The sequence below is a fragment of the Erigeron canadensis genome, chromosome 5 (genome assembly GCF_010389155.1).
Source record: "Erigeron canadensis isolate Cc75 chromosome 5, C_canadensis_v1, whole genome shotgun sequence".
Lineage (NCBI taxonomy): Eukaryota > Viridiplantae > Streptophyta > Magnoliopsida > Asterales > Asteraceae > Erigeron > Erigeron canadensis.
The window spans coordinates 34955715-34967568 of NC_057765.1; the positions used below are offsets into that span (position 1 = coordinate 34955715).

At 33.5% G+C, this 11854-nt stretch overlaps 2 protein-coding genes across 2 annotated transcripts; one reads left to right on the plus strand and one right to left on the minus strand.

The window, feature by feature from the left end:
* The first annotated feature begins 249 nt into the window (after nucleotides 1–249).
* Nucleotides 250–2126, plus strand: LOC122599070 (inactive beta-amylase 9). The gene is made up of 3 exons (XM_043771521.1): nucleotides 250–495; nucleotides 590–1072; nucleotides 1184–2126. The coding sequence occupies exons 1-3, from the start codon at nucleotides 274–276 to the stop codon at nucleotides 2057–2059; spliced, it is 1581 nt and encodes a 526-aa protein (XP_043627456.1). The 5' UTR covers nucleotides 250–273; the 3' UTR covers nucleotides 2060–2126.
* A 544-nt stretch (nucleotides 2127–2670) lies between these two features.
* On the minus strand, nucleotides 2671–9169 carry LOC122599071. Its single transcript, XM_043771522.1, has 11 exons — nucleotides 8945–9169; nucleotides 8790–8862; nucleotides 7794–7880; nucleotides 7288–7334; nucleotides 7121–7178; nucleotides 6252–6362; nucleotides 6000–6110; nucleotides 4707–4814; nucleotides 4408–4619; nucleotides 4003–4210; nucleotides 2671–2961 (listed from the first exon to the last, which is right to left on the minus strand). Exons 1-10 carry the CDS (start codon nucleotides 9002–9004, stop codon nucleotides 4004–4006), a joined length of 1074 nt encoding a protein of 357 aa, XP_043627457.1. The 5' UTR covers nucleotides 9005–9169; the 3' UTR covers nucleotides 2671–2961; nucleotide 4003.
* Nucleotides 9170–11854: the final 2685 nt, after the last annotated feature.

Here is an 11854-nt window from a genome sequence, read left to right on the forward strand (position 1 = left end):
AAAAAATATGCAATAAAAGCCCATATCTAAAATGTTCTTGAATTAATCATCACCAAGCGAAAATATGCATGAGTGAGCTTGCGGCTCAAACTCTTGCTTCACTAACAGCATGACACGTGGACCAATGACTATTCTTAAATCCTATATATACACCCATTTCCCATTTTCCCCCTAAATTCAAATCATCTGTTTACAAAACCCTTATCCAAAACACCATTTTATCCACTAATCTTTCACTTTTTCAGCAAAAAAGCAGACCTTTTTCATACCCACATGGAAATATCACTGATTTCAAGAAATTTTTATAACTTAGGCACTAATAATCATAATAATAATTTGATGATTATAAGTTCATATGGCACTAAATCACATATGGGTTTTGGTCAAATAGTCAAAAGCTCTAATCTTTCTTATAAGATTTCAGCTCAATCTGTTTCTCATTCTCAAATTGCTGCATCCACCAAAGCTTCTCAAGAAATTACATTTTCCAATCATGTAAGTATATCTTGTATCTATAATGTTTAATCTGATTGTTTTTAGTGAACCTTTTTTTAATTTATTTATGTATGGATGGTTGTTAAATGTGCAGAAAGATGGTGTGAAGTTATATGTTGGACTGCCTATGAATTCGGTTTCCGAATGTAGTGCTATTAAACATTCAAGGGCAATAGCAGCAGGACTTAAGGCTCTGAAGTTATTAGGAGTTGAAGGTGTTGAGCTCCCAATTTGGTGGGGAGTTGCAGAGAAAGAATCCATGGGAAAATATGAATGGTCTGGTTATCTTACTCTTGTGAACATGGTTCGAGATGCGGGTCTTAAAGTCCATGTTTCGCTTTGCTTTCATGCCTCTAAAGAAGAAAACACATCACTTCCTAGTTGGGTTTCTAGAATTGGTGAAATGCAACCGAATATATTCTTTGCTGATCAGTCAGGGAAGCGTTATAAAGACTGTTTATCTTATGGTGTTGATGATCTTCCTGTTTTTGATGGCAAAACTGCAATCCAAGTTTATCAAGGATTTATTGAAAGCTTCAAGAATACATTCTCTCAGTTTATGGGTTCCACAATTACTGTAAGTAGATAGAAAAAAGTTTTGTTCTTTTTCGTTTCTAAGTATCAGGAAGCTGAGTCTTGAATTCTTGAACTGGTTATTGAAATGGATACTGATTTATGGATTTTGCAGGGGGTGACAATTGGAATGGGGCCAGACGGCGAGCTTCGATATCCGTCTCAAAGTGATCACTTCAAGAATGGTGTTGGTTATGGAGCAGGGGAATTTCAGTGTTATGATGAAAACATGATGAGAAATTTGAAGCAGCATGCAGAAAATTTTGGAAACCCTCTTTGGGGACTTTGTGGACCACATGATGCACCAAGATACAACCAGCAGCCCATTATTGACACTTTCTTCAAAGAAGGTGGATCATGGGAGACTGCTTATGGCGATTTCTTTCTTTCATGGTATTCGTCCCAAGTCATATCTCACGCAGACCGGATGCTTTCATTAGTTGCGTCATCTTTTAGCGATCACACTACAGTTATGGTGTCGGGTAAACTGCCTCTTGTTCATTCATGGTACAGAAGCCGGTCACATCCAGCAGAGGTAACCGCGGGATTCTATAACACAATAAACAGAAACGGGTATGAAGAAATTGCAAAGATTTTCCATAAAAATTCGTGTAGAATGATCTTGCCAGGAATAGATCTCTTGGATGAACAACAGCCAAAAGAGTCATTTTCAAGTCCTGAGCGACTATTTGCAGACATAAGGGATTCTTGCAGAAACCGTGGGGTAGAAATTTGTGGTCAAAACATGCATGTTGCGGGTACAGTCAAGAGTTTTGAACAGATCAAGAAGAATTTGGCGTGTGAGAACGGAATCAATTTGTTCCTTTACCAGAGAATGGGTGGTGACTTCTTTTCGCCTAAAAACTTTCCTTTGTTTTCGTCGTTTGTTAGGAAACTAAATCAATTGGAACTTGATTCAGATGATTGTGCATATGAGAGAGATGATGTTGTATTTGTACCTAGTGAGAACAGAACACTGCAAGCTGCATAGAGTTGTGACGCTTTGAAAACCTGTATATTTGTATGCAAATTATAATCCCAAAATAATCATTTAACAATGCTTATGGTGTTGGACTGTTGGAGTATTAATCTTCCATATTCTGATAGTATAGTTTTAATTCATTTCTTATGCTTAATTATCAGTTGGTATTTAGATTTAAGCAAGTAAAATGTTGATGGACATATATTACCTGTGTTGGTAAATACCAAGTAGTTAAAGATAGTAAAAGGTAGTTACTTTTATGTTATCCCGTATAGAATATGATTGCACAGATTATATTATGAGCATAATGTAACGTTTCTGAACAAAGTGGGAGACCAACCCCACTAACTCTTGCAACCCATTTAGCCCAAGTCATATTTGGCTAAGCTTATAACCAATCTATAATCAAATTAAATATGACAGAATCATATATGATTACACTGATATATCGATCATGTTTATGATTTTGCTGGTTAGGTAACTTACAAGACACTTTAACAGAGAGCTAAACATCACAGGACTTGCCTTAAAATCCAGGTATCATATGATTCTACCCAATGTACTTTAAAAATGTACGAAATATATATATTGCAACAAAAGGAATCATAGTTTTGTCAGTGAACATTGAATTCGGCATCTTCATTAAAGACCAAAAATATAATACTATACGAGGATTTATACATCATTGTATGATGACAAACCCTAGTTTGAATCGTTTACAATGCCATCATAGAATTGAAATGAATCTTTGTTTTCCATGGTTCAATTCGTGTAGGTAGAATTGGGTGGAAACTAAGAAACACCATTCCAAAGTTAAGAGATATAATAACAAAATAATCACCTTGGCTACCAAAAATTTCCCTGGTGGCTGTACACAGGAACACTGCTGCTGCGTTGTCCTAATGGATGTCCTGCAGCAAAATAAAACCACGTGTTGAATTCAGAGACTATAAAGTTGAGAAGAATAAGAATGCAAACATCTGCAATTCGCATACTGCCCTTCCAAAACTCTATGAACCATGTAGCTACATTTGTTACAAGCAAAGAGGTGGCAAAATAAACAAAATTAATAACGGGCTATCAGGTTGGATACCAGGACAACTTGTCAGAAATTTTTCCCTTTTTCTGAATTTTCTAAATATTTAAATGGTAAATACAACTATATAATCTGTATTAGAGAATAATAATAGAATAGTTAAACTAAACACATAATTCATTTACGAGCAAGGACTTTGTAAGTAATTGACTAAACATTAGCCAACTTTTGACAGTTTTATTAGATTCGATCGGTTGATTTTGCTAAATTTTTATATATGACATGTTATCAATGAAAAAAACAGCCCGGATTACCCTGCATCAACATGAATCATTGTCACCTCTAGCAAAAAACAACTTATTGGGCGTCCAGCATCCTCTCAGAAACTGCCCCCTCTCCCTTTCTTAATTTAAAGAAAACTACCGAGATACAATTTCATGGTCGAACTATCTAAAGCTGGGCCCATGCGTACTTAAGCAAGATCTAAAGAGGAGGTGGGCTAATAGCTATTATCAACAATTATACTATGTTTTTATGTTATTTTGTGGATAGAACTTGATCTGTGCTCATAGCCTTAGAAGGAAGGAAACAATTCATGATCAAATTCCAAAATACTGTTTCAACATATCACGGCTTTCTACTCATAGATCCTAAAACCAGATGAAATGGAGAAAATGCACTGAGACATCCCATTGCATAATGATGGTATATATCAGTTTACTTCCAGGATTCATCAGGATTTTCTGATGCCTTGTGCTTTTCTATGCTAAAAACAAGTCTTACTTAAATTAGCATTATTATAAGAAAAAAAAAAGTCAACGAGACTATGGTTGATCAAAAGAATACAGATGCAATCCTGTAAAAATGAGAAGTATAACAAACCAAATGCATTTGAAACACAAATGCATAAAGTTACCTTAACTTTCATCAGAAAGATAAGAAGCTGGAAGAACATCGTTTGCTGAGTTTCCCATAGCTCTTTGAGGTCCTAGGGCATTATTTACATAAAATTGATCTGGAAAGTTTACAGGCAAGAGCTTTGTGGATTCATTTAGATTAGCTTCCAAACTTTTTGCAGGAAATGGATCAGTAATTTCCACCATGGTTGGGAGATGATTGCCGAGCTGTTTTCAGAGAAAGATTCAGCTAAATAGCATAAGTATGAAAATTGATCCACAAGCACCAACAATCTCCAATAACAAACAATGATTCCATTGGTTTCTATGAATAGCATCTGACTTGCTAGCCATTCATATAACAACTACATGAACATGCAAAGCGCACACTTTACAATAAGAAAAAGTCATTTTATGACATATACCTTTTCAGGCTGGTACTCGTTTTGGCTATGGTGAAAATAACCATTAATTGATGGCATTGTATTGCTGTCTGAGAATTGCATATTGCTTAGATCATGATCATGTTGTGAAGATGTTGATCTGTAATACATTTGGCTTATTGCAGATCTGAGACGTTGATTTCTTTGAGAATAGTAAATCTTGGTTGCAAGTGGAGATGGAGCACTTAGCATTCCTGTTCCATCATCTTGTCAAAATCATTTATTCAATACATGGAAAAAAAACCCTACCTTATCTTAAATAAAAAGGAGTGGATTAATACCTTTGGTCTGTAAATGATTATCATTGAATTTCCCAGGAGTTTGTAAACTGTTGACACCGTCGACATTTTTCACGCTTCTTGCTTGTGATTCATTTAAGGACTCTCTGCCTGAAAGATGCAGTAACATGTAATAGAAACGGGAATCATGAAATACTTTACTTTCAAAATGCATCATATATATTCATGTTATAAAGAAGAATGATTTGACAAGTTTTGAAGGAAAAATAAAAATCTCCAATTTAGAGGTCCATCAAGAACAGGCACTTCCATCTTGTAACACACAATCTTTACAACTGAAATAACTACTATAGTAAATTTTAAAATGGGAAACAAATTGGAGAGAAAATACTTGGAGTCGAAACCACCATCTTTATTCAAGCTTTACTTCCAAAAGATTTTTTATATGTATATAATCTTGTTTCAATTGTACTAATATGATTCTTGAAAATGTAATTATGGGTACATGGGTTTGATTATGAAGTTTAAGGTTTTCTCCATTGAGGTGAGCAAGTTCTTGTTTTTCATCTCGCTTTATATGATACATCAAAGTTTGGGGAGAATGGAAAGAAAAAGAAACTAAAAACATGCTTGCAGAATAACAACTACCAAACAATCATCAAACAGATTGGTAAATTAGTACACAACTTATAGCTAAAACTAAAGGGTTGTACTATACACACAATTACATAAATATGTCCCCAAAACGGTAGCCTAGTGGTGGAAGACATGCACGAGGTCAAGGGTTCAAATCCCACCCCATGCCCTCTAATCATAGTGTTTCGTAATTTAATCTCTCTCATGTTGGTCATGGTACCGGTAGATGAGGGGCCGATATTGGGTCGGTTGTCTTTATTACATAAATGTGAGCAATAAGTGGAAAACTACAGAAAATTCTGGTAAAACAAATTAAAAATGATATTTTATTAAATAAAACATGAATTTACATCTATATTTTTTTTTGAACAATATATATCTGTGGGTTTTTTGGGTAAAAGGGTAAGAAATACCCCGGTTAGCTTATATATCTGTGTGTTACTTCTAACTAAAAGAGATGCATTATATGAGTACTGATAGTAAATAACTTAAGGTAACAGTTACTAAACAAAAGATATAAAGGACAAAATTTCACTTATCTATCTTAATAACCGACTCATTATCCCCCGCCCCGTTCGACTGTCCCCACAGCCAACATGAGAGAATCATATTAGTAATAGCCTATTAGCTCAAATCATATAAAGTTGACTTACACTATTAGACAAAACACAAAACAACAGAAATCGAATTAGACGATACCATTTGGTTGTACGGGAAGTGAAGTTGCCTTTTGTTCATCCAAATGAGAATTTGAAGCAGTAGTTTTAGTAATTGCAGATCTTCTAGGCTTACCAACTGATTCAACTTGTGCTACCTTTAAGTTAAGCTCAACAAATATAGCTTTCAGAAGCACATATAACAGATGAAAAATGTATTGTAAAATATAACGACTGAGAAGTAACTACTAGTAACAGAAGAAGCATATAGTTGAGTTATTTATTAGAAGGATACTAGAAATACTAATTTGTGATTTTTTCCTCTCCTTCCTGGGAGGTTTCTTTTTCACAGGAACATCATTCTCTGTTGTGTGGTCTACTAGTGAGCTTAAGGACTTGCAAATCTCTGTAAAAAGATAGAATATATTTAAGATATACATTGATGTTCAAACATCAGCTCAATTATCATGAGCAAAATAGCTTACGAACAAATGGACTATTGTGCTAAAATCATTTAATGAAGTTGTGGTCACTTTCTTTTGTCATTCCACCATAAAACTACATTTTGATGCATTAAAGGTCCATAAAACTGACATAATGCACAACTAATTATCATTATTTAAGTGTTTAACAACACATTGATCCGTCAAAATTAAAAAAATCACGTTTTTTGTTTTGTGCATCCATCTTGGATGCATATTCATCAAAATAATGCATCCAACAAAAAACGTGACTTTTTCGATTTTGACGGATCAATGTGTCGTTAAACACTTAAATAATGATAATTAGTTATGCACTATGTTAGTTTTATGGACTTTTAAATATATATATATATATAGGTGCAAGTTATTTTAGGACCAATTTTAGGACATGTGTTTTTTGTAACTTACACACCACCATGATCATCTCTGACCACCGCGTCGCCGGAAAATCATGTGTAAGTAACTTACACATGTGTAAGTTAACTTACACATGATTTTCCGGTGGGTCCGTCGCCGGAAAGTCTTAGTAGATGATGATGGTGGTGTGTAAGTTACAAAAAAACACATGTCCTAATTGGTCCTAAAATAACCCACCCCTATATATATATATATATATAGTCATAGCCATATACATGTATAAAGAAGCCGAGTACAGTTATATAAAACTAGAATATGAAGTTACCTGCATGAGTTGCATATTGGCTAACCTTCACTGGTTTCTTGCAGGAATTGCAAGAAACCTGCAAGTTAACATTTCAGAATCCAATATGAAATGTAATTCAATCAGAACATTAGATACAAAGATAATTCTAAAAAGATGAACAAAAGCAAAAACATTTGAAACCTCACCAAGTTTAAGGGATCCACCATAGGCCTCAGACCGAATACGTGCATATCTGCATTGCAAAATCATGACCATGACAAGGAAACTGAGTATACAAACCTACTGAAGTTTAACATAAAAGACAAAAGAATATATAAACGGATGCCAGAACTCAAAATTGCAAATTCTCTTTCTATTTCAAAGATAAGGAACTACAACAACTTCCTTTGCTCTGATCGAACAATGAAAACACGGGTTATAACTTCCCCCTTTGAACCAACAGTGTCGGTTGGAATTATCAGGATACTGGTTCTATATAAAAGGGTCTTTCAAGGAAATAGCTAGTAGTAAAACACCATTTTAGATTTCTAGTTGCATTAACGATGTAACCAAATGAGTCACAAAATCCAAAATAGAGCAACACAAAGAGAACCGACAAGGAAACTGAGTATGTCTAAACCAATATAGAAACTCTAAATAACAAGGCTTGCAAGAATTATTTGCAACTGAAAATAACGGATCATAAACTTACCTTCTTCATCAAGCAAATTCGCTTCGTCTGCCTCTTTAAATTCTTTTTGAATGTACTGAGCAGCTAATTTCCAACAGCCTACATCCTCTGTGAGTTAACAAGTGTTATGAAGTAGAACACAAGGTTTTTCTTCTTCTTTTTACATAATACATAAAACGTTAGTCAATAATCCGTTTACTTGTTCTCGTTAACAAACAAACTCATGATTGATGTTAAACTTTTATGCAAAATAAAGTGAAGTACTACAAAACTAAACAAACATTGAAACATCAATGCACAAAGATGATACATAAGACTAAAATAGCAGGCCTAAAAAATTCTGGTACTCACGCGGGCAAAATCAATTGGAGCACATTTACAAGAAATAAAAAATTAAATATTTTCAATAACCTAATGCATTTTCTGTCTCTGAATATTCACCAATTTGGCACATGTCGGCACCCAAACTTTTAGGTCTATCACATTACTCTTTATGCACTTTTGATATTCCTGCTTTTTTTAGAAAGACAAATATTAACAACACGCGACATGATATTCCACACATTTGTCCGCTATGAGATTTGAACCCACAACCTTTAGCTTAGCAAGAGTACACACATATCGTAGGGCTATCGGTTTAATACTCATGATTTAGACTACATTCTTATACCAAAAATGTATCGAAATTTTCACCACATTGTCATTGTATGCAATCAACTCCTATTTTTACCTTTTGATGTAACTGACTTTTATTTAGTTACCAATGTATGTCAGCGACCTTCTATAGCAGTTTTGATGATGTGGCAGCGCCACATCACCAATTTCTTTTGACAGAAGGTCGCTTACATACTTTGTTAACGAAATAAAAATTTCATACATTAAAAGGTAAATAAAAAGAGTCAATCACATACAAGGACAATTTGGTGAAAGTTTTGTTTCATTTTTGTCCAAATAGCCCTAATTATTAAACTAGCAATAATAAACAAAAAAAAAATGTTCAAATTTTTGTCTTTTTACCTTGAGGAAGGGTTGTCATTTGCACACCTGCAAGAGAGCATACCATTTGATAGCCACTCAAATTACCTGCAAACTGCACCAAAAAAACCGGTCAGATTACAAGATACATTGCGAAATGTTACATTAATAATAATTGGGTAAAAATGTCAACTTACAAAAGATTCAAGAAAGTTGTGTGAGAAGATAATGGGGCTTGTTTGTGTGATTATGAACATTCATTCTGAAAAAGTTTTTGGCTTTGGGGAATTTGGTTGGTGTCTACGGACAGACAGACAGGCTGAGGGAAGGGGATGAAATGAAATAGGAATCTGTGTGTACTTTCTGAAGGGATTTTGCTTGTTGGGATTTGTTTGTTGTTATTACAGGGTCAAGTTTTATGCAGGTCCTTCAAGTAATGGAATTTGTATTACCTTACCAAAATAAATCTTATTTATAGGGACGAGGAGTATAGTTCTTTCAACAACTTGACTAGTTAAGTTGAAGAAATCCTAACCATTAAAGATTAAGATTAAAAGATTAACTTTTAATATTGACTTTTGAATTTTCATTAAAAATTAAGATTCTTTTAAATGAATCTCAAGTTAATTTTAACCACCCATTTTTAGGGATAAAACACCTCACAAGTTTCTTTTAACTTGAGAGGTAAGTTAAAAGCAGCTTAACCATTGGGTAAAAATCAATTGTCAAGATTCAAAATACAACTTTAAACTTGGAGAATCCTCATCTTTTTTTTTATAGGTAAATTATTTTCAACTTTCATGTAATTATTTTCAATTTTCGTATAATTGTTGTTGCTCATATGAGATTGTTACCTTGACCTAATCTACTTCTTGTTAAAGGGATGAATAATGAATTATACTCATTTTTATTCAAATCATGTTATATTTTCATACTCTTTACATATATCATGTGCATATATAATCTTCATTTTGTTAGGGAAGTTTGGGTTTACACCAACTAACGGGAAATGACACATCTAATCAAATTTGATCTAACTAACTTTGTACTAAAGCTGATCTTTGTGCTTGATCAATTACCAATAAAGCTTATGGATTAATAGTCTATATCCGATGTTGTGTAAATATTGGATGTTACATGTGAATGAAGAGGGTGGAAACATATGCATGGTCGTTGGTATAGCTAGACAGGTCTCATGATATGAAACGACTCGACTAAATTTAAGAAAAATACGATTTTTTAATTTTGTTTTTTACTGGCCGTAAATTTATGGTTGAGGGCCGTAAATTTACGGCTTAATTACTACTAACCGTAAAAACCCAACCGTAAAATTATGGTTTAAATTATAACAAGCCGTAAAAATGGGTCGTAATTCGCTCCTGGATTTTTTTCTTCCTTGTTTGAAAACAACTCAAAATTTCAAAAGGCCGTAAATTTATGGCCCAGGGCTGTAAATTTAAGGTCCCATCTAAATCAATGGACCGTAAAATTATGGTCAGGGCCGTAAATTTATGGTCCGACCAGCACTTTTTCATTTTAACCAAAAATCCATATTTCACATTCCATGCTTCAATTTCATTAAACCAAAACACCAAAATGAGTAAAATCATATATTACAACATAATGGATAGATCCAAAACCTTGACCATTGAAATATACATTAAAACAATCAAACGGGTCATTCGCCCGTAGTTGGCAAAATGGGCGATTTGACTCTTTTTAGTTGCATAATTCATTCAACAAAACTCATGACTTCCAAAACATAATAATATATTTGTTTTACCAAAATGAACATGTATCAAGAGCCAAAATGTACCAAGGGATTGTTTACACCATTATCCAAGTTGCCAACCTTCAAAGATGGCCAAAATACCTTTGATAACAACTTCCACTTCAAATCTATCACTTGATCAAATCTTTTCCTTGGCTAGTACCAACTCCTATAAAAAGTTAAACAATTAAAATATAAGCAATTGCTTAGTGAATGCATATACATATGATCATAATCTAGCTATATAATTCTAAGAGCATACAAGCAACTTTGAGCCATTCTTTCGATAGTCAAAACAACAACAAAACAAATCATGATGATGCTAATTCTACTTGGCCAAGGATGTATGCTAGTAGGTATCACATCATCTATTAGTCTTACACAAAATCAATACATGCTAGTAGGTATCTCATCATCTACTAGTCTTACACAAATTCAATATATGCTAGTAAGTATCTCATCATCTACTAGTCTTACACAAATTCAATATATGCTAGTAAGTATCTCATCATCTACTAGTCTTACACAAAATCAATATATGCTAGTAGGTATATCATCATCTACTAGTCTTGCATAACATCAATATACATATACACTCACCTTAACTTGGCAATTTGACACTATATTGCTATAAGGCTCAACAATATGCTCTTCACCACCTACACAGTACATAATATATATATAACTATGAGTTCTATAAACTCATTTCTTTCATAATCATTTAACAATTTCACCATAACTCTAATATCAAAGTGTTTGGCCATTCCATCTTTCAAAGCTCAAATTCTCATAATAAGGTACCATTTTTACATCTACTAGCCAAACACTATCAATATGAGGTTCTTATTATGGGGTTTCTTATTAACAACATATTTCTAAATCAAATTATCAAATTTCTCAATCAAAATTATTAGGGTTTTATTTGAAACCCACAAATAACAAAACCCTTAATTTTAAGACTAAGAACCCTAAAAGAAATTGAAATTAAACTCAAGAAATCAATACCTTAAAAGTTCAATAATATAGACTTGAATCAAAACTCCTTCTTTCTCCTTTTTCTTCCTCAATTTCGACGACCACCACCAATTTCACAACCCTAGCTTTTCAATTTTTGTTTATTGAGGATTATTGATGATTGTTATTTACTTGAATGATTGATTACTTTGATTTATTGTAATCATATGAAAAGAGGATTGAAAAGGAACTGTAGAAGAAGAAATAAAATCATAAAAACATGAAAATGGGAGTTTTGGCTGGGCATCCCTTGCCTTTGCAACTAAATTAAAATGGGTATTATACCCGCTAACCATTAAAGTTCCAACTAAATTAACCCCTT